Genomic DNA, 23,827 nt, shown 5'->3' on the forward strand with positions numbered 1-23,827 from the left:
ACATGCTCAGGCAAACATTAACATATCTCGCTCGATGACCACGGACTCACAGTCACAACGCGGGCGAGCACTTCACACCGTGTCTTGGAAACTTCAGATTATGTGACTGCCAACACTAGACATGTGGGAACAACAAAGTGTGCGTGAAGGCGCCAAACGTTTTGACTCTACCTTTGCACTTGCCACGGAGAGAGCATACACATGAGAGGAGCAGACGTGTGCATTCCTAGCCCCCAACCCTCATTGTGTGTTTTTATCGCATTACCATGCGTTCACTCCCTCCCTATACCTCTTGTGCAGAAGGCATTGTCAGGTCACGTGTTTCTCCAACCGCTGCGAGCTGCCACGTGCTCCGTTACCTGCAGTTTGTTTACCAATGCAAGAAACGGTGCAGCGGCGTTTCCAGCCTCCCACGTACCGTCACACGCGCTTTAACAACAGTTTTGCCACTCAAACTTTTTTATGCAGAAAGATGTTTAAAATAACCTCTGCCTCGGCCGACATTTTTCATAGTTCTTTGCTAGATAAACTAGCCATACAGGCTCCAAATTCATGCTTCAGATAGCCAAAAACTTCGTTAAATTGGAACCATGTCATGAAATTACTTCGTTAAATTACAAAAGAAAATACACGGTTTTCAATGTAACTAAGATCGGGAAGTGAAAATAGTTTGTTACATCACAAATTTTGTTACATCGAGGTTCATTATATCGAGGTTCGACTGTAGAGATGTTTTTAAAACTTGGCAGTAGTTATTTTACTTATATCTGTTATTGCTACGTAGTGGTTCTTTCCCCACAGGTATGAATGCTTATTTGTTCTGGCCTTCCTCATGTGCTTGGTGGCAATATTGTCTCATACAATTTACAGAGATGTTGTGCTATGAATTTGTAGACAGCATACTTTGTAGTGGTTGGGCAACTTATTCTTGCTTGGTGTAATGCACTTTGTTTGCTCTCATCCTTTTATTACTGCTTTACCCTCAACTATCTTTCCAGTCTTACCACGAGATAGACAGCCAACTACTATAACTATCCCTTTTGTAGCTTTTGTACAGCATTGGAGACAACTCTGTTGTCTAATTTTAGCACTGAAAGAAATTGAGATGCCGTCATGAAGGTGCCCGCTCATCATGAAACAAACATGATTGAATAGATTAATTTGTGTTGTCGTTTTTGAGTCCACAACTGGTTGAACCACAACTGATTCATGTGGCCCTGCATCTTAGATGTGCACAGCAAATTAGATAAAGAACACAAACGAAGGCACAAACCCCAAGTGTTTAGGCTTGTGTTCATCTTCGTGTCTTTTGCGTCGCACATCTTAGATGCGGCATGACCTGCTAGCTCCATTTGTTGCTCTATTCATCATTTGCCCTTCTTGCACAGTTTTCTAAGAACATGAACAAATGTCAACAACCTTTTTCTGCAGTGAGAGCCACTAATGATGTCTATTCTTTACAGGGCACAATGCGGATGACATTGCAGAAACAGTCATTATGAATGGTGGGTGGCAGCAAACATGTACATATGTTCTTGTATTATTACAGCATCTTGCTCATGAACCTTTGCAGATTTTTTCGGGTGTGTAAAAACATTTTAGGACCTGCTTGCTGCCAAAGTGTATTTTTTTGTCTTTCGTGGCTAGATGATTAGGACAGATGGAGCATAGTGGGAGAAGTGTCTACAGTACTACAGTAGACTCGTTTTAAGAGGAAATTTGTTATACGAAATTTTCTGATAAACTGAACAGTTTAGCAACATTTTTTAGTTTTCAAAAAATCCAATTCACTTCTGTTAAGTGGTCCTGAACCACCCCTCAGGCTTGGTGGATATACTCAGTCCCCGTGTAGCATACGCTGGTATGAACATTTCAGCCAAATTTTGCAGTTGTGTGTGGCACATAGAGCTTGCAAGTGGAGTGCTGTCACCTTTTTCTCAACGCTCTCTTTTCAACAGAAGCCTGCTCCTCACTCTTTTTGGGCTGCTTTATTTCGTAATATTTATGCCAGATAGGCTGACACTTGCAGTCGCCGGCCACTTGAACGAGAACGACAAAGTACGTAGAGGTACCCGCACTGTCCAAGTGTCAACCTTTTTTTTAAGAGAACACCGTTTTGTCACCACCTCGCTTGGTAACTTCGTGGCATTTTTCTGGTGGAGGTGCTGAGTACGTAGATGATATGATCGCCAGAGCATACCACAGACACAAGCCCAGCGAATAGTTTGACAGAACTTCAGGGACTCCAGCCATAGCACAGTCTGCTACCTAAGCGTATGAGGACGACGAATCCACCACCTTCCGTGGTTACCACAACAGCGCAGTGCACCATGAATCAGCTCTGGATGCCAGATTTGTTTCAGGGAGGCATTTGTGAAGGCGCTGATGACTGGCTAGACCGCTTCGAGCAGGTCACGAACTTTAATGGCTGGGTCCAGGAGCACGAGCTATGCAATATGTATTTTGTTCTCAAAGATTGTGCGAGGACGTGTTTCCAGAACCACGAATCAACGTTGACATCATGGGACAAATTTCGTCGGCAGTTTATCAACGCCTATGCTAGTGTGGACAGAAAGAAGAAAGTAGAATCGGTGATCCAGGCAAGGGTTCATAGCTTGAATGAGAGCATTACCACTTATGTGATCCAAACAAGGGTTCATAGCTTGAATGAGAGCATTACCACTTATGTGGAAGACATATCTCGGCTCTTGAACTGTGCTTAAGCTACTACAGCTGAAGATAAAAAGGTATGTCACCTAATGTAAGGTGTCAAGCAAGAAATCCTTGCCGACCTCATTCACAACCTGCCGACCATATTTGGGACTTTCTCACTGAAGCCATGATTATGGAAATAGCCCTTCAACAGCGTGCCAGACAGTACAACTGTGACGTAATGGTTCCAAGTAACCTCACCGCTGTCGCTCTAGGCAACGACGGCGCCTTGCGTGAGCTGATCAAGGCTGTCATCAGGGAGGAACTCCAGAAGATGCGGGCAGCCAACCTGCTCCATGGCTGAAATGGTATGCGCTGAAGTCAGGCAGGCCGCGCAAATTTCTGAACGGTACGAGGCACCACAGCAGCAGCAGCATGTTACTTATGCGGAGGCTGTGCAGCAACCTCCGCTGTGCAATAGCTCTACCCTCGTACAGCTTGCTGAACAAATGGAAGTAGGCTTTAGACTTCGCAGTCCACTATCCTTTGCTGAAACATGACTGAGGAAGACCAACGTCTGGTGAACCCTGGACCACCGGCCTTCTTATTATCATTGTGGCAAAGCTGAACACATCTACAAGACATGTCCTTACCGCCAAGTGTATCTCCGCGGTTTCTCTCCAAACGCACCTCGTTTGGAACTAGTCCACGACATGGTGAGCGACCCGTGGAGATCGAGAGCTTCCTCACGAACCTTTGTAATCCATTCGAGGAACGACTGCATGAACCCTGTTTGTTGTCGCCTGCTCGATACCTGCCACCAAGTCCTGCCTTCTGTCGTGGCACTTCTAGGTGCCGTTCACCCAGCCCTGTGGATAGGAAAACTGAGTCCAGTGACCTCAGAAGGCCGCTGACATTAAGTGTACTGAAGATCCTCCATTACAACGACGACAATGACAGCAGAGAGACGTACAGACACACTCAAGTACCATGAGAGAAGGGGTAACGTCTGACATTTCAGTAGCCATAGATGAAAAAATAACCCCTTTAATTGACACTGGAGTGGACACCTTGGTCATGAGCAGAGACCTTTCCTGCAAGCTAAAGAAAGTTTCTACCCAGTGGACTGGGGTCACAGATCCGTACCGTAGGAGGCCACCTCATAAATCCAGTGGGCAGGTGCATAGCATGAGTGAATATTTGCGGCTTTACGTATGTCGGAGATTTCATCATTTTGCCAAGTTATTCAAGACACTTGATTCTTGGAATGGACTTCCTGCAGTCTAATGGAGCCGTCATAAATTTGCCAGAGTCGTGCGTAATGTTTTCGACGGCATACGCCATAGCAAGCAGCAATTATGACAGTCATGACAATGCTATGTGCATTGTCGATGACAATGTTGCATTACTGCCAAGAAGTAGCATAGTAGCCCCTGTAACCTGCAGCGCATTCGACGACAATGAGGGCATTGCCGAGGCAAATACTTTGCTGCCGCTCGAACAGTACATCTGCATAGCTCAAGGCCTTGTTCATGTGCAGAGCAAATGCTCACTAGTTCTGCTGATGAATTTCCGCAACGAGTTTCAGCATGTGCCTTGAGGCATGGCAGTCGCCTTCCTCAGCGAAATTGCTGACTTCTCCAACATCGGCACATTAGAGGTGACACCACCGGACGTGACAAATCCTGCCAGCCTAGCAGCCGCATTCACATCATTGCCGGCTTGTCAGAACTATAGAAGCAGCAACTATTAGGCCTTGTGAGTGAATTCTCTGGCTACTTGCCCACAGAATCTAAAAGTTCAGCGCACCTCTTTTTTGAAACACAATATTTTAACAGAGGAGTTGGCATGGCCAGTTTGTCAGCAACCATACCGCGTGTCACCAGTCAAAAGAGAGGCAATTAAATGCCGAGTTAAAGAAGTGTTGAATGATGACGTGGCTCAGCCTTTGACAAGTCTCTGGAGGTCTCTCATCATTCTACTAAAAAAGAAGGGCAACACGCTACGCTTCTGTTTTAACTACAGATGGGTTGGCAGACTCATCAAACGCGACCTTTACGCCCTGCCACGATTCGACAATGCTTTGGATCGTCTATGCCATGCTCAGTTCTTCACCTCGTTAAATCTTAAGTCAGGGTACTGGCAGAATAAAGTCTATGAGCGAGACCACGAGAAAACTCCATTTGTGACTCCTGACTGGCTGTATGAATTCAAAGTCCTCCCATTCGGCCAAAGTTCAGCTCCTGCCACATTTCAGCAAATAATGGACATTGTACTCGCTGAACTGAAGCGACAGACATGCCTGGTCTACTTGGACGACACAGTTGTGTTTTCAAGCATATTTGATGAACATCACAGCTGAAGAGCATTTTAAATGCTATCCGCAAGGCAAATCTCACAACCAAGCCTGAAAAATGCCACTTTGGTTTTCAAGAACTCAAGTCTCTTGGACACGTGGTCAGCTCCCAGGGTGTTCGGCCAGACCCTGAGAAACTGGCTGCCATCGCTGAGTTCCTTGGTCCTAAAGACAAGAAGGCTGTTCAGCGGTTTTTGCGCCTCTGCTCCTACTGCGATCGTTTCATTGAAGGATTCTAAAAAATTACTGAGCCTTTGACCAGACTAACACGGCCACGATGTGCCCTTCGTGTGGACAGAAGAGCAAGAACAGGCATTCACAGAATCATGCAAATGATTTCAAACAGCTCTGGTGCTCGCACATTTCACATGGGTGCCAGCAACGTTGGACTTGGAGCCATTCTTGTTCAATGGCAAGACAGTATAGAACATGCAATTGCTTATGCCAATGAACTTGGTTAAAACAAGTTGGTGGGCTAGTTGGTGTGAATCCATGATAGAGCGTGTAAGCGCGACTGAACAAGGACGTAGAAAGAAAACGGATACACAAAGACAGTGCTCCGTTTTTTTTCTACGTCCTTGTTCAGTCGCGCTGACACACTCTCATGCTTACGCCAGCCGTAGTAACACAAAAGCAGAGGCTACCTGCTCGACCATTGAAAATGAGTGTTTAGCAGTCATTTAGGCCATCCGTAAGTTTTGACCCTGCCTGTATGGCAGGCCATTTGGAGTGGTCAGTGACCACCACTCGCTTGCTAATCTTGGGGATCCTTCAGGCCGCCTTGCTTGTTGGAGCCTCCACCTTCAGAAGTAGAGTAAAACCTCATTAAGCCGTACTCGCTTAAATAGTAGTTTCGTTTTAAAAGTAGTAAAGTCAAATCCCTGACTCAACGGCCATTGAACACATGCGTTTTGTATCTGCATAAACCGTACCAGCTTATTGTGTACGTATCAGTTAACACGTAGTGTTTCCACTTTTCCTTGCCCAATCACGGCAGCGCATTGACCCCATCAGGTGGCCTGTCAAAAAAACAATCCTCAGAGATCGGAACAGCGGCCTCCAAGCGCCCTGTGCATTTGCACATGAAGCCATATCATCATTTTGGCATCATGCAAGCAAGGACTCACGTCATGCTGAAGCTCGGATAAAAAACACCGGGTGCTCAGCATAGCAGAAAAATTGGACATTGTTCGTGCTATCAAATGTGGCACGAAGAATTTGGCACTGGCACGCAACAGGCATCTACAGTTGACTACGGTGTGTGGAATTTGGAATGCGAAGTTGCTCGGCAGCGCTGCTGCAACCGCGAATAGATGTCAGCTACGACATTCGACTTTTTGCCATCGTTTCCTTTGTCGCCAAAGTGTCGCCTAACGACAGTGATGAGGACAACACGGAAAGCAACAGCACGGGCAATTCAAGCCCGACAGTGGTAGAAGCTGTGCATTAGGTCGGCCTCATAAATGCAGTCATCGTGATGAGTACAGCTGCCTGCAATGAAAAAGGCACCCCGCAAGTTGCAGCGCTGCCGCACCCGTGCACGGAGAATATGAACCGGCAACGAGGAATCTGCCATGCAAGTGTTCACTGAGAAGAGAGAGCTGGCTGAAAAGCTGGCTCGCACCTTCAGTAAGTTTGAAGCCGCTATCGTCGCTGCTAGGCCGCCGCAGCATCAAACGAAAATAATAAGACTTTTGTCGTGCAAAGTGAATAAATGCTGCATGTTTTTGCCCTTTCATCGCACTCTCTCAGAGTTCTGTTTTTGACAGGTTAGTGGGCGATCTCATTTTGTTTCGGTTAAGTAGTACTACCGTTTAGTACATACTTTTTGCAAGCTCCGGCCAACTACAATTTAATGAGGTTTCATTGTACGACATAACTGTCGTGTACCGATCTTGACCTAAGCCCAGCGACGCTGACTGCCTGTCACATGCTCTTATTCCATTGACAACTTTGGCGACTGCCAGGGTTGTACTCTTGGAGAAATTATTGTGACAATACTTCGGCCCATACGAGGTTGTGTGCTATCTTAGTGATGTGAATTAAGAGGTTGTGCCTTGAAGTGTTGATCCTTGCTTGAGCCGACCGCTTCCATGTCTGTAAGTTGTGCATGTAGTACGAATGAAGCCGTACTATGCCCGCGAGTGAATTACACCATTCAAACCCTTTGCTGTCCTGTGCAGTGTGTGTTTATTATTTGCTTTCTGGGACCACATTTGCCATTAGAGCTGCCCTATCACTTTATGAAGTTTATCTTAACCACGCAAGAATAAAGTTATTGTAGTGCAGGTGATTTTTTCTAAATCCTAGCTACTGCAGTCAGCTTACCTTTTCCTTGAAAATTCAGGTCACTACAGAAGTACTTTCCATGAATATATGCACTGTTTATACACACTGCCATACTGCTTTCTGGACTAATAGCCATGAGCTAGTGACACTGCTTGCATAGTTGTCACTATTTTTTATCATGTATGACTTATTTCTCTGCTGCAGTGCTGAGGGGGGACATTGCCAGACTGCAACGGTGCACAGCTATAACTACAGTGAGTTTTCACACCCTAGAATGTATCATTTATTCATTGCTCTGAGGTGACAGACATAACTCATTCAGCCAATTCTATCCCGCCGGTTTCAAGGCCATGTTTATCCTTTGTTAAATGGATACTAAAGTGCAGCAGCAAATTTATTTTTGAAATGGTCTTTTCGGACTCTCTTTTGGCTGGAGGGTGAGCAAAGGGAAGGAGGGAGGGTGCCTCAAAGGTGGGTGCAGCAAAGGTGTGTGGCGACTCTTGTTTTTTTTATTTTGCTTTTTATTTGCATTTTTCTCAAAGAGCTCGCATTCTTTTTCCTTTAAGCCTCCGCACACACCCAGTAGCCACATTTAATAGTTATATCCAATAACTCGGCATGGGACCATTGTAGTAAGTGGTTTAGCCCGCAGAACACACTAAAGTTCCCGATGAGGCAGCTGCTCATCCTCACATCCGAGTATTGTTGAAAGCCCTAATGCTATAAGTGGGTTCAACTGTACTTCCTGCTGTATAATTAAAATGGTTCAATGTTCGTGCCCTCTGCTTTTTTTGTGCAACCCGGTTACCATAACAGTTAGTGGTTACAACAACGGGATTTTCCTTGCACTTGAATATATTGTTATAAGTGGGTATGTATGACTGTAGCAGAAGAAATGGGAAGACCGCAGCTTTACTCTTTAAATGTTACATTTAAGCCTCAGCACCAGCACATCAGTGTGGCATTACTGATTTCAGTGTATTTTCGCACCGTTTTGGTAGTTCTGGTTCCAAAAAATGTTATCAGTGCTTCTAAGGCTTAGCCTTTGGTACTCTCGTATTGCAATGTAACGTTCATTTATGTATAAATGTTCAACTAACCTCAAGTAAGCAACACAATACATACAGAGAACACATAAGTAACACATGCAAGTATAACACAGGTCCAAAGCCCTTACGTTACATAGAACTCTTGTGCAGTAACTGCGAGGTAGCACTAGCAGCCATGTTTTGATATTGTGCTTCTTCTGGCCTATAAAACCTTCTCTTACATTAAGAACAATCTTTCTGTATGCCAGAGGTGCAATTACCAATCACACCCAACATAATAGTCATTTTTAGCATTTTTTTGATAGTTGACAGTATAAACTCCTACATAATGAATGGGCTTCCTGGCTTACAATTGTAGCAAATATTATGTTATTTGTTTTTTCATTCTTTCGGAATTAAGCTATTCAAACAAGCTATTAATGAAAAGAAGCAAAAGGATTTTGAAAGGTGTTTCAGCCTGCCATCAGATGCTGTATCTGAGGACAGGAAAGCACTTGTATCAGCTTCAAACTTGCAGTTAAAGTGAACACATGGCAAGCCTTTGAACCGGTTGTTTATGAAGAGTAAATTACCCTATTTGCATGTTTCTTGCGCACCCCTGAATCTAATGCACACCCCATTTTTGTTGGCCTAAAGGAAGAATATAAATGTGCACCTGATTGTGACATCACCTGAATGTAATATGCACCCAAGTTATAAAAGAAAAATGTAGCATTTTTTGTACAACATTCGGCGATTGGAAATAACAAGGTGTACAGAATTTACCTTTAACAGAAGGGAAAATTTTTGTTATATATGGACACTCCAGGCGCATTTTTGCCGTCGTCGTTGCTGTGAGCTTCTGCATGAGTGAAAGCGTGTGAGGGTGAACCGGCGAGCGCGGTTCAATCTCGCATGCGCAAGCAAGGAATGCGCTCCGGATGCATGCCCTCTCCTGAGGCGCGAGAGGGAGGAGGGGCATTTTTTGGCGGCTGCTATGGTGCCTCGATGTCCTTCTCACCCGCCACTCCATACAGAGTAGACACAATCGTGGCGCCTCCTACGGTACTGGCCACGCAAATCATGGACGTCGTAGTAGACGCCTTTGGTAGACGCCTTTGGCGGACGTCGTAGTAGACGCCTTTGGCGGACGTCCCAGTAGACGCCTTTGGCGGACGTCGTAGTAGACGTTTTTGGCGGACGCCGTAGTAGACGCTTTTAGTGGACATTGTGGACATTGTAGGGACGCGTTGCCAGCACTCGTGTCTTGAAAGCGGTCTGCAATGTGGCTAAAGTGCGCGCCCGTGTGGGCCTCATCTTCGAAGTGATCTGCGATGTTTCTAGAGTGCGCCTAGTGCCGGTAGCTTCATATGCACTGCTTTCGACATTTCATACACGTTGAAGTGACATATGCACGGAAGTCAAGTGCCTCGCGGCTGCTGCCACGATTTCTAACTCCAGCGTTTTCACAGACCGTTTCCACTGTCATCGAGCAATGTGTGTTCATGTTTACCTGTGCGTGCATGTCACTGTGCTGGTTAATTTAGTGAAAACACATTGATGGGCTAGTTGGTTTGAATCCATGATAGAATGTGTAAGTGCGACTGAACAAGGATGTAGAAAGAAGCGGACACACGAAGACAGTGCTGTCTCCGTGTGTCTGTTTCTTTCTACGTCCTCGTTGAGTCACGTTTACACATTCTATAATTGTTAATTTAATTAGTAAGAAAATGTTTACAAGTTCATACGGCTGATAAAACTACTATCCTTACTTTGTACAGCTATCTACTAATTTGCTATTACAATCAGCGTGTCACCTTTCCGGCGGAACTGCGATTTTTTTTTTGATGAGCTTTCATAATGAAAGTGATGCATCGTTGCCATTTGCGCTTCATTGGCTGTAGATGCAAGGCACGCAAGGCAGTTCTCTCAAGCGATCACATTTAGAGATTACTGCTATAATTTTTTACGAGATTTGTGGGAGGCTGCACCGGATTTGTTGATATATGCGGCCAAGAGCACTCGTGGCACCCTGCACAGATAGCATGCTTGGCACAGTGCTAGAAAGGCTGTTAGCCATACACATTGACACATCCAGTTCCAAAGTCATGCGAAATCTCACAAAAGTTATGGCATCTCCAGAAGTGACTGTAGTCAAACACAAATGGACACACGGCAACCTTCAAGAAAGCGTGCTCTGCCACTATCTCGTGATGGCGATGATGCTGCGTCTGATGGCTCTGATGATAGGCTGTTGCCAAAGCTGCAGACGCAGTTTTGGTTTTGTATCTGACTGTAACATGCCGGTAATATTTGGACCCATTTTTCCAGAAAGAAGGTGCGCATTAGTTTCAAAATTACTTCCACAGTACGTTGCATATGTTACAAGTAATTCTGAAGTAAACGAATTGTGAACGCAGCTGGGCTGATTGTTTCTTCATGCTGTACAGTGTTTATTAGTGACAAGCAACAATCTATTAAGCACTTCTCTCTGCCATGCTATGCTTGCTTGTTTTGCAGGGATCGGAAGGTGCCATACCACGATCTAAGCCCTTCAAGTACACCTATGAGAAGGAGATTGTCATGTGAGTTGTCACGCAGGAACACTAGCAGCCAATGCACAACACATGATCTGAACAAATACTTTGCTTAAGAAGTGTGAATGTAAGAGTGGAGCCTCTACTAGCTGTGTAGCCGCTGCTGTTGTCTGGTGTTATTGGGGGAGAGCTGTGTGCTGTCCTGTATGCAAACTGAGATTGCTTTGTAGGAAGGTCACATCTGTTATGCTTATGCTTTCGTGCCATGTACTGTGGAAGGCTTTCGTTAACATCACTGTGTTTGTTGTGTCATGGCAGTTGTGCAAGGATACTCATTTGGACATGCCAGATGGTTTGTGCTAACAATAACAGCTCCATTTTCCTTGATGAGGTGATTGTAAGAGCCCTTTAAAGACTACGTTGGGAGTGTTATATCCTTTGGCACTTGTCAGGGTACTCCGCAACTGCACAATTGGTCTTTTCAGTTCACTGGCATTACCTGAACCAGTTCACGAGGTGCTGCACCGTGCCATTCGTTTCAGTGTTGCAGCAATGGCACCCTGGGAACCACACCATTCGTTTCAAAAGGTGAAGGAAAGGTGCAGAGCTGGTTCATGATTTTTCTGCGTCATCCCTACTGATGGTGCTGTCTTCGTGAAGACATGCCAGCGAGAAACAGCAGCACAGCAGACAACATAGAATACTGACATAAGCACCATTGAAACCCTGCTTATGCGTATTTGTTGCATGCATGCAACACAGGTTGTGTTATTTACATCACACAGATACACTAGCATTTTTGTACTTTCTATAGCTTGCAATTCAGCCGTTTGTGCTGATCAAACCAATGCTCTTTGGGATTAAATGACATAATGTATGTCAATTGTCAGCTGATTTTCTAGTGTTCTTATTGCCCTCTACAGCTGAGCAACAGAATGAGAGGGAAAAAAATCGCCCGCATGTTTGCCAATGAAAGCACAACAAGTTTTGATATGTTCTATGGCATTCATTGTATAATCCTCTGTAGGGCATAACACATATCATTACATGTTCTTTACTTCATGCTGTTTTAGGGCGCTGCTTGTCAAGTACGTTCTTTATTTCAGGAAATCCTCGGCGCATGTACACACACGCAGTCTGCCTTCCGTCCCACCGTACTGCATGCGGCTTGCTTCACCGATTACTTCACTCACTCACTCAGTTCGTTGTCGCGCGTTCCCTGCATGCTGACCGCGCACACATGCTTTCCATGTTCCCCCTCTCCACCACACACCGTTGCCTACCATCCCGTGCCTGCAACTCTACACCACCTGGCGTTGGCCCAGTACCTTCTCAAGCTCTTAGTCACCCATTCCTGTGGCGAGCATCACCATCTGCATAATCAAGCGAACAAGCACAGGGAAGGATGAAAGAGCAAACACAGAGCACAGCGGGGGATGAAAGATGTGATAAGGAAAGCGGAGGAGGAGGGTACGGCGAAAGTGTGAGAAGAAAAGCGTAGTGCAACGATAATGGCTACGAGATGGCACCAGAGTAGCGCGAATTGTCTGGGCGGTTTGTCTGCGGCAGCTGCTGTGAATCACGCCCACATGTCACTCATGTGCTGCCTCTCGCAATCTCCAGATTTGCGAGGCAATTGCGCCACACTTTGCTCCATTCGCAACATTCCACGCAGGACAGATTGTCCGTGCCAGCCAATATATAACAAAATGAAAACACTTAGAGCTGAACTGAAATTTCGCATTAGGGAGTATTGTAATCGTTGGCAAATTAAGACCAAACACCTCTGAAGTCACCTGCAGTTCATGGCCTCTCACACCAATGCTCAAGCTTACGTGGGCTTAAATTTCTTTTAAGGCCTGCACCGTATCTGCACCACTGCAATTCATTTCAAGTGTTGTGTTATGCTTGCATTACTGAGATCGAGCTGCACAATTTCTGAACTTCTTGTTCCCCGTAGTGAACTGTTGCAGATTGGTGCAGGTGAATGAAACGAACCTATTGTGAGAGCAGTGCGGATGGGAAATATTCCTGCCTTTTGTCGCATCTTTCCCATTTCTTTCGGTGCCATATGAAGCCAAGGAAATCACTGGGGAATTTATTTTAAATTTTTAATTGAAGTGTAAAAATGACGAGCTAAAGGGAAATGCAAGTGGACGAAAATACAACTTGCTGCCTGTGGGAGCCAGACCCACAAACTCCACATGATGTCTGTGTAGCACTACCAATTGTGCTACGGCGGTAGCTGTTCCCAAGCCCACATTTTTGGGGTATTTATGTATGTGTACAAGATCTTACCACGGAACTGTTGGCTAGCGCCACCCATGGCCGTGGCTGCGGATATGGAACATCATTTTCTGACTGATGGCGTCACCCACTTCATTAGCAGCCTATCACTGGGTCTTACACTTATTTGGGTAACTGGACTGCGTGACATGCATGCACAGTTCTTTTACTCAGTTTTCAGCTCAACCGAAAACTTGAGTTAAATTCTGAATGCCTCACTGTGATCTCCTCTTTGTTGTGTGCACACCACAGTTGCCACTGCCATAAAAGCGCCACCCTATTGCAGGTATGCCCACTTCAAGAAATTAGACTACTTTTCTACAGAGTGCATCTACTCCCCAAATGCCTACAGGTGGGTGAGCTGGTATTTGGGAATATTGGGAGCATTGGAACAAATATTGCGGCTTTGAGTTCATTGCACCATGCTGCCATTTTAGAAGTGTGTGTTGTAGAAAACGTGCCGTAGGGACCATATGTTTGTGAAGTGAATAAAATTCACAGTGTTCTTCCTGCTTTAACGTGGCAGTAAACATGCGTACATTCAAGTGAAACCTTTTATAATCTGCTTAGTGCTGTTAGTTATACCACGGATGAAAGATTTTTATTGTTGATCATTGTCATTATAGCTATGAAGTTGGTAGACTTACATTATTTTTACGTATGACCTAATCAGCCACTGTAGATTAAAAAAAAAAGCACAACAGTACTGAAAATTTATATCAAAAATCTGTTTTCTGTACATGTACACCATTAGTGATGTTTAACTGGGAACTTAGGTTCATGCCTACTCTGAAAGTCATTGCTGGGCACATGAAGCACTCTACAGGTTCGGAGTGCATTGCAAAGCAGCCTTAATATGCACATGGAATTCTTCACTCATAAGACCCTGCAAATAGCATACTGGTGAGGCTATCAGGTCTAAGTAGGCCATCTGCCATTTGTGTAGTATGTCCTGCAGATTTTCTTCACAAGGTAGGTGGTAATAGCCTTGTCACCTACTGGTCCAGTTCACTGCCCATCTTACAGTTACCCACCTGCCACTTGATTATTGTATTTGCACGATTGTACCACACCCCCAATTGTAATTGCGCAGTTATATTACTGCCAACAGATCCAGAAAAATAACTTGGTGCTGATTCTACTACGCACATAAAGTAACGAAGCTTGAGTTGACACATACTGTGTTGAAACAATTTTGTGGAATGTAAAAAGGCACATAGACAGGCACACAGCTGAACCTTAGTGGCTAGTCGCTATCGGAGTCTGGTGCCACCCCCTTTTCGCTGTCCACAGTTACAGTTACCAACCACAGAAAGTCATCTTCAGTTCCATCTAATGCATGAGAAATGCCACAAACCAAGGCAGAAAAAAACAATGTCCATTCGATGGCAGTGTGGCTAGCTACCCTGCATTGAGCTTTCTTTTTTGGGTAAGAATCGGTTTCGTTTTTGATCTTGAGTACAAGTAGAATTAGTTACAATTGTAAAGCACGGGCAAATTTGAACGCACCTTTTATTTGAAGAAAGTGCGCGTTGGAATCGTGCAAATATGGTATGCCTGTTCCTGGTGCAAGGTGCTGTGCCATGCTGGTATGCCCAAGGGGTGAATTGCCGGGACAGGTTTCTGCATGGGATCTGTGAAGTGCATTTGACACTATTGGAGAAGAGAAAAGCTTCCATTTTGTAACGAGGGCGATTTGTGAGCGATTTTGATTTAGTATGTGGTTCTCTTTCTTTTTTCTTTCCTATGTGTGCAGCTTATTGTTACATGTGATAATTTTGAGCATATGCAGAAGGTAGGGTTTAAACAGCATGTTGTTCTCTGAAGCTCAGTTGGTGGTCCCTACTTGTGTTGGGGTCCTTTTATGCACTTTGTTTTGTGCTGTGGTAACAATGTACATATACAGTGGTGTGATGTGAACACTGATGGCAGCTTATTTGTGCAAAGATTCTGTGGTTACCCGCGACCATGGCAGGGCCGCTACGCATGCACATATAAGTGCTTATGGGGCTTCAGCCCCTCCCTCCCCCCCTGCCAGAAATTTTTTCGTACTGTCATGCACTGCCGACCAAAACAACCTGTGGCGCCAGAAATTATTTGGATTTTGTCTAGAATGTCTTTTTCATGTTCGGAAAGGCATTTCAGCGCGAACATTGCGAATTTGGGCTGGTTCTTGCGGCAACGCCCATGCACCAGGAGTCGCATAACGCAAGGAGCCCCATCCAAGCACAGCTTCAAGGGCATTTTGATGACAAGCAGGCTCGTCGCAGCATATCGCGAAAGCCGTGGAGCGCATGGATTTAAATTCCAAAGCTTTATGAGTACTATGAAGTTCTCGTAAACTTGATGCGGAAGTTGCATTCACATTTACAAAGTTGCGCTCTAGATTTTTAATTCCTGAACATTTGACGCAAAGGTACATTGACTTTTCTGAATTCATACGTCGAACCACACGACAAGACAAGCCAAATCAACACACTATCACACAAGTTGACAAAGCACACAGCGAAGTCTGATGAGACGAAGGGTCGTGGCGGTTCATTTGTGCTGTCATGTCACAAAAAAGAATATCAACATTTTTTTCACTTGCACTAAAGCATCCATGTCCAGGCACTAATGCCAGCAAAGGTAACTACGTTCTTATTTATTTTTCTACTTTGACTTTTATTTGTGAGCATACACTGAGCCTCATCAATTTTCTTGCTCTCGCTACCTGCGGGCTGCCAGAGCCAGCCAGAACGCATGCATCTTTCTCGTGTTGCCCAGACTACCACGCGACGCACTTTGAGGAGCATTAGTTTTTCTCTGGCCGAGTGGATTTTCGCCTGGCACAGCTTTGGACGCTTTCTGGCTAGCAGAAGAGAAAAAGAAACAATGGTCGCTCGCCTCCATCACTGGGGAATTGATGGATTTGCAACGCGTTCGCTTGAGCGCAACCTCTCCAGAAAATCTTGTCTCGCCAGTGTAGGATACCGAGCAGTATGCGTATGGTTCTCTGTGAACCAAGCGTCTCATGGTTTCTTGGATATTCCTTCGGTAGCCACATTAGGTGCCCAAAGTAGGCATTCGATTGTGGCCAACATGCTTTCCTTTGTGTCTTTTCTTTTTTTCATTTCGGTGCCCCCGCCTCACAAAAGAAAGAAAAAGGCATTGCTGTGGTGAAGCGGATTGTCACATGGTGAAACTTCGATTTTGCTACTTCTTCTTCTTCTTTTGTGGAAAGTAACGGGCCACGAGACCCTTCACTTGCAAGATACTTCTATTATATTATTGCGAAAGCAATTATATAGACATTCTAGGCGCATTCCGGCCGGCGCCGGCGCCTTCTGTTCCATATAAACTCCGATAACATCATGACCACGTGCCGCATGCTGTCTGTGCTAGTGAAAGCATGTGTGTTAGGGAAGGTAGTGTCATGAGTGAGCCGATGTTGATGGTTTCGTCGTGTGTGCAAGGGAGAAAGGTGGGGAGGAAGGGCGCCGCCTTCCATCACGTGTGATGGAGAGGGGGGGGAGGGGCTTAAGGTTGTGTGATCTGTGAATCTGATTATGCAACATGTTTATTTGCTCTGTTTGATGTGTTATATACAGGGACTTTTTCTGAGATACTTATATTTATTGGAAATTTATATGTATATGTAAATATCTTGTTGCAAGGTTTTGTGCCCACATGCGTATCCAGTGACACTTTTTTGCACTTTATCAAGCTGTATTTTCGCATTTGTTTATTCCATTGTTCATTATCTGCAAGGCATGCGTGTAGCACACGGGCATCTCATTTGCAAAAGTGACACGTAGGTGTGAGGCTAAATGTTCTTTAATGCTCTCATACACTGGGTTGAACATGGTTGCATGACATAATGGACGCTCCAAAAGTTGGAACAGCATGGTGTCGCAATGTCTTTGACAGCTTAAAGGGACCCTGAAACGCTTTTGACGATTTTCTACAAACGTACTGAGTCGTTAGAGTAGGTCCTTCTGATCATTAATTGACACATCTAAGTGCATCTAAGCATTGGAACAAACGGTTCAAAGAAGGACGTGAAAGTTTCAAAGACGATCCAAGACCGGGCCAATTATTATCATTATGATATATGGAAACATGCAAGCACACAATGGAAACAGGAAGGGAGCATACTTACTACTGCTACTGAGAGAGGCACAACGCCTGTCTACATTTTCGGGAAGAGGGAATGAAAAGAGGAGAAGAAGATAGAGAACAAAGAAACAGGAAAGAAAATAGGAAATAAACAAATGACAGAGACACAGACAACAAAAGTAGAAACACGGAAAAAATGTCTATAAACGGGAAGCCAAATCAGTTTTATTCATGAAAGTTGGCAAGGCTCTAGGCCTAGGTTGCGTTGAGCAGCACTCCCTCTTGGAAATAGGCAATCATCAAGGGTCGTACACTCGAGTCCCATCACTCCATATTCCTTAATTAGCAGTGCACATTGTGTGACAAATGCGAGACACTCCAATGTAAGGTGCTCAAGTGTCTCGCAGGAGCCACAGGACGTACACAATGGACTGTCCACACGTACTTGATGATACAAGCGTTCGTGCAACAACACAAAGCCAACTCTTAATTTCACTAACAGTGCGCTAGCACTATGAGGCAAGCCGTGACCACAAACACGGGGAGAGAACGAGTCATTTGCAACACCGTGGTCTCGGTGGTGTTTTAGGAGGTATTGGCATATTAACGTGCAGGCATTGTCAATAATACAGGAAATTTCTGGGCAGTCACTCCCGTTGTGAAGTTGAAGCAAGGCGATCAGCCTCTACATTTCCAGCAATCCCACGTGCGAAGGTATCCACTGGGTATTGAGGGACACCCCACTAGAAGTAATTTTGTCGGCGGACCCGATTATATGCTGCGTAGAATTGGGCTATTGGCATCCTTTCTCAACAGCCCGCTTAGGGCAGCACAGGAGTCGATAAGGATGATGACCTTCAAAGTGCTTATTTCTTCCTGCACATACTTCAGAGCAACATCAATTGCTGCCAGCTCCGCAGTTGTTGATGAGGATGGATGAGGTATTCGAAACACTGTTCTTATGTCAGTCAAAGGGCAGAAGAAAGCTGCTGCAGCTCCTTGAGCATCGCTGCTTACCTATGTGTCCATAAATACTTTAATTAAGATGGTCTCCATATTTTTCAACTAAGTGTCGCTGGGCCAACTGGAATAGTGCTGAAACAGGCTGGTCAGACTTTACGTATCTTGGGATTTGAAAGATGAATAGGGAAGGGGTATTTGTTATGTTCCTTGGAGCTTTCAGTAAGGTAGTGTCTTCTGAATTGCCAGCAATGGCAATGAACAATGCCGCCATTTTCCCCATGCAGGAGAACGGTCGCTGAATCAGCTGGTTAATGAGTGCTTGTCCGTCGGATGCTCGGTGCAGACGCTCTACGTGATGTAACGCTCTTTGGTCTTCTTGCAGCCTCGGGGGCAGCTGGTGTGCTTCAGTGAGTAATGGAGCAGACTGCACCTCATGAGGTAAGCCAAGAATGACTCGGAGAGTAACAGGATGGTCCTATTCCAGTTGAGACATTAAACTCGGCGGCACATTCAACACTGGCAAGGCATACATCATGCCAGAAAGTACAGATGATTGATATACCTGTACTGCTGTCATCTCGTCACAGCTGTTGCCTCTAGCAGTCAAGGCTGCCACATATCTGAGTAGGGACTGCGATTTTCGACGTACAGAGATGACAGCAGGGTGCCATAATAGGCTGTCATCAATAATTACGCCCAGGTAGCGGTGTTGCTGTACCCAATCTATCGGCATATCTCCGCGGTGTAGCCGGCTCATGATTCGACGAGCGCATTGTCTAGGATGATATGCAATTGCAGCTGACTTAGCGGGTGAAATCTGCAGACCAACTTCATCCATGTACTGTGATGTGACATTCAGAGATCTTTACAAGATTCCATGAAGATGTGGACTATGGTGCGAAGGACTGCTGATTCACAGTGCGATGTCATCAACATACATTGCTATGCCGATTGGAAAGTCACATTCTTGAGGCAGTCGGCTTGGAAGTCCAGCAAGTACGCTGTTGAAGAGAAGCGGCGATAAGACACTGCCTTGCGACACACCACACTTAACATTGCGAGATTCGCTTGTTGCTCTTCCAACGCGCACTTTCATTTTGCGCTCCGATAGAAAGTGGCCTACAAAACGAAGCAAACGACGAGAAATTCCTGCTGTCATAAGCGTGAAAACAATCGCCCGATGTGGTACCAAATCAAATGTTTGCTGTATGTCTAGGAATAGTATATATGCAGAGTGCTTGTTTTCTCAAGCAGATTCAAGCGATGGCCAAAGCCACCGTGGAATAAACCCCAGCACGATTGCAAAGATTGACGAGCTGATTAAACAAGAACGGAGGATAAGCATAGATGAACTGGCAGAGTGTGTGAAAATCAGTCACAGTTCGGTCCACACCATGATTCATGAACATCTCAGTTATCGGCTCTTGTGTGCGCAATGGATGTCCAAGATTTTGAGCCATCGCCTGAAGATGGAGAGGTTCGGCGCTGCCTTGCCTCATCATATCCGGTATCACAATGAGGGTGATGACTTCTTGTCTGCAATTGTGACTGGGGATGAATCATGGTGACAAGCCTGAAACAGGATGGCAAAGCTTACAGTGGAAACATTCGAATTCACCACCCCTAAAGAAAGCAAAGGCCGTTATTTCTGCCGGAAAGGCGTTGTTGGCTTCTTTTTTTTTTTTTTTTCGATTTTCAGAGGCCATTACTGATCAAATTTGCTAAACCTGTAGAGACTATCAATCGTTTCTGATATTGTAAAACGCCATATCGGCTGCATATCGCAATCAAAAACAAGTGACGTGGAAAATTGACGAATTGGGTCATTTTACTCTACGACAATGCCCATCCCCATGTCGCAGATGTGGCCAACATAAAACTGGCAAAGTTCGAGTGGGAAACGCTGCAACATCCGCCATACAGCCCAGACCTGTTGCCTTGCGACTTCCACATTTTGGGGCAATTGAAAAAAACAGTTCAAGGGAACCAGATGCATGTTGGACGATGACATGAAAGAGTCAGTTACAGACTTTTTGAAGCAGTGGGACAAATGTCTAAATGCTCAAGGAGACTACTCTTAAATAAGGTATCCCGTTTGTCATATATTCGCATTTGCTCACTTTCATTTGACTCGCCCTCATATATTTTGCAGAACTCTTGCTTTTTATATGTGCTCTCTGTTGAGACTATAATTTCGGTGTTATTACAATACACGACCAGTGACAACTGCTCCCGCGTAATACATTGGAACAAAGGACAGTGTCATTGAGATTTTTCCCTGGCCATTGCATATGTACAAAAATGTAAACAAGGTTCTTGAATGATGAAGTTTCATTGAAATATTTGTCCTCAACTTATTCATTTCATGGCATTTACATTTTTCATATCAGCGGCATGCTCTGCTTTGATGGTTTCGTACTGATATAGTTCTAAAGTTTGTGTGATATTTTCTCTACTTATTAAATGGAGAAAAAACGTGAAACCATTGATATCAGTGACTTCAGGCACAATTTTTTAAACATACGAGTATATTCTTTTATGAACAAATACATATTTTACCTGTCTGTGCAGTGCGTAGGGTTAAAGAATTTGTTTGCACCATCTTTGGCAGTGGCAATGCAGTTATTATTTATGTATTTGATCCCTCAACAAATTCTATAAGGAGAAGGTTGAGCTGCAACGTGGCGATCTGTGGTGCAGCTTGTAGGAAGTGCTCAGGTGATGGCGTAGCGTGTGGCGTAATGCGTGGCCACAGCAATCCACCTGTTCCCAGAGGTAGAAAGAGGAAAAGGGCCAAGTAAGTCCGAACCAACCCGAAAGAATGGTTCCGCGGGAATGTCGAGTGGTTGAAATTACCCAGCAGGAAGCGTCGATGGTGTCTTGTGCTGCTGGCATTTCTCATGCACAGCTACGTATCTTCGAACGGAGCGAGCAAGCCTTGGCCAAAAGAAGCATCGGCGGATCCGGTCGTAGGTACGGATATTCTTGTAGTCGGGAGGGCCCAACGACTGAGCCGGCGAGTAGGATCCTTGAGCAACGAAAGCCAACAGAGCGCACGATGGTCTGTGATTACTGAGAAGGGCTTGCCATATAAGTATGGGTGGAACATTTAAACAGCCCAGACGAGAGCAAGACATTCGCTCTCAGTAATCTAATAGTTACGCTCTGCAAGTGTCAGGAGCCGGCTAGCATAGGCTATAACGCAGTCGTGTCCATGTTGGTGTTGTGATAAGACGGCGCCGATCCCATAACCACTGGCATCGGTTCGGACCTCTGTAGGTGCAGATGGGTCAAAGTGGGTCAAGACTGGTGGATTGGTGAAAATTGTGATAAGGCGTGAAAATGCGGCAGCCTGAGGGGAACCCCACGTAAAAGGCACGTGTTTCTTCAGAAGTTCAGTGAGTGGTCGAGCGATTGCTGCGAAATCTTTCACAAATCGTCATAAATAAGAACAGAGCCTCACAAAACTCCGGACGTCTTTGACAGACTGAGGTACAGGAAAAGCCGTTAATCCTGAAGCCGTTACTCCTGAAGCATCGACGAGATGGCCTAGCACTGTAATCTGTCGGCACCCGAAGTGGCACTTCAATGAGTTTAATTGGAGCCCAGCCTTGCGGAAGACGTCAAGGATAGCTGCGACGCGTTCAAGGTGCGTCTGAAATGTAGGAGAGAGCACAAGGATGTCGTCGAGGTAACAAAGGCAAGTTGACCATTTGAAACCTTGAAGCAGAGAGTCGACCATCTGTTCGAACGTGGCTGGGGCATTGCGTAAACCGAACGGCATAACCTTGAATTGGTAAAAGCCATCTGGAGTGACGAAAGGCCTCTTTTCTTGGCCTTGCTCATCGACAGAAATCTGCCAATAACCAGATCGAAGGTCGATGGACGAAAAGTATTTGGCATCGTGAAGACAATCAAGACTGTCGTTGATTCGTGGTAAATGGTAAACGTCTTTTTTAGTAATTCGGTTTAGGTGGCGGTAATCAATGCAGAAACGCCACGTGCCATCTTTCTTTTTGACAAGCATGACCGGCGACGCCCAAGGACTCAACGAGGGCTCAACAATGCCTCTGGCGAGCATCTTGTTTACTTCCTGCTGACTAACTTGCCCCTCTGCTGTGGACCCACGATACGGTTGGCGGTGAATGGGAACAGCATCACCAGTGTTTATCCGATGATTAACAAGGGACGTCTGACCAAGTGGTCGATTGTCAGGGTCAAATATGTCGCAGTAGGAATGCAAAAGGCAATATAGGGCGGCTGCTTGGTCAGATGTGAGGTCCGGAGCGACCATGAGACGTAATGGGCTGTTGAGGTTCAAGGCATCCTGCGGGTAATCAGGAGGATCTGGAGACGTGTCGGCTGCAACAGCAGTGACATGGTTGCCTGTCACTGACCGGAGCGGGGCCACCACTATGCCTTCAGGTAACACTTGCTTCGTCAAGCCAAAATTTATAACGGGGAGACGCATCCGATTAGCGGCAAAGGTTATGATGAAGTGTGGCACAGAGATGTCGCGCGCCAGGAGGACGTCACGAACAGGTGCAGCAACATAACCGCCATCAGGCACGGTTGCCGTTGAAGCCAATTCGACAAAGGTTAGGGCTTTTGGATGTAAGAGAACAAATGCTGCAGTGCAGAGGGTGTTCGGTTGTTTGGGGCGAACGTCTGTAAGACGAGGAAGCTCGAGGCACAGCGTACCGGTGGCACAGTCGATGAGGGCAGAATACGTCGTCAGAAAGTTGAGCCCGAAGATTAGGTCATGAGGGCAGCTGGTCAGCACGGGGAACAGGACTGGAACGTAGCAGCCAGCAATTCCTATGCGAGCATTGCACATACCCCTGACAGCAACAGTGGCGCCATTGGCGATGCGTACGGCTCGAGTGATGGCAGGCGTAAGAACTTTTTTGAGGTGATGACATAGGCTAGCGCTCATTATGGACACTTGGGCTCCAGTATCAATTAATGCCATCAACGGAACACCATCTATGTCTACTTCAATTAGGTTCGTGTTGGTGAGGAGCGTCAACGGAGGATTTGGACAGGACGAATGTGATACAGCAATACCTCCAAGAGCTGCATGGCCTAGTTTTCCGTCCGTCGGTTTGGCGAGGAAAAGCGGCAAGGCTGGGGTGACGGGTAGCGATGGTGCTGAGGCGACGGTGATGGCATGGAGGAGCGGCTGACAGGGGCATCAGAAGTAGGGTACAGATGGCGGGGTGAACAACGGCGAGCATTGGCATATGGGCGAGGAGCAGGGAATGAGCTCCAGTATGGTGGCATCAAGGTGGAGCAGCAGTGGCGGGATACATGACCAATGCAGTGGCAGTGGAAGTAGATTGGTTTGTCGTCTGTGGTTCGCCATTCAGCAGGATTGCATGGTCTGGGAGCAAAATACTAGTCATTACAGGTTGTGGACATGGGAATGGGTGCTGAATCAGGTCGGGAGACAGAGCAGGTGGTAGGGATGCCAAGGTTAGCAATTTCTTGCCGCACAACTGCTTGAATAACGGAAATAGTAAGGGCAGCTTGGTCAAAGGTACCATCAGGGGGTCGTGGATGAAGGAGGCCTAAACTCGCCGCTTCAATCTCGCAGCGAACGATAGGTATGACATTCT

General features: G+C 45.7%; 1 protein-coding gene across 3 annotated transcripts in view; it reads left to right on the plus strand.

Annotated features, from left to right (window-relative positions):
- Ctu1 (Cytosolic thiouridylase subunit 1) overlaps nucleotides 1-23,827 on the plus strand; it is a 65,637-nt gene that overhangs the window by 8,497 nt on the left and 33,313 nt on the right. For 2 of the 3 annotated variants that reach the window (XM_065446138.2, XM_065446135.2), the window contains exons 7-10: nucleotides 1,464-1,505; nucleotides 7,502-7,551; nucleotides 10,846-10,910; nucleotides 13,435-13,500. In XM_065446138.2, the coding sequence (XP_065302210.2) occupies nucleotides 1,464-1,505; nucleotides 7,502-7,551; nucleotides 10,846-10,910; nucleotides 13,435-13,500 (223 nt within the window). The remainder of the gene's footprint in view (nucleotides 1-1,463; nucleotides 1,506-7,501; nucleotides 7,552-10,845; nucleotides 10,911-13,434; nucleotides 13,501-23,827) is intronic. The other variant, XM_065446137.2, reaches the window with a different exon arrangement.

This window comes from Dermacentor albipictus, chromosome 4, assembly GCF_038994185.2.
Source record: "Dermacentor albipictus isolate Rhodes 1998 colony chromosome 4, USDA_Dalb.pri_finalv2, whole genome shotgun sequence".
Taxonomy (NCBI): domain Eukaryota; kingdom Metazoa; phylum Arthropoda; class Arachnida; order Ixodida; family Ixodidae; genus Dermacentor; species Dermacentor albipictus.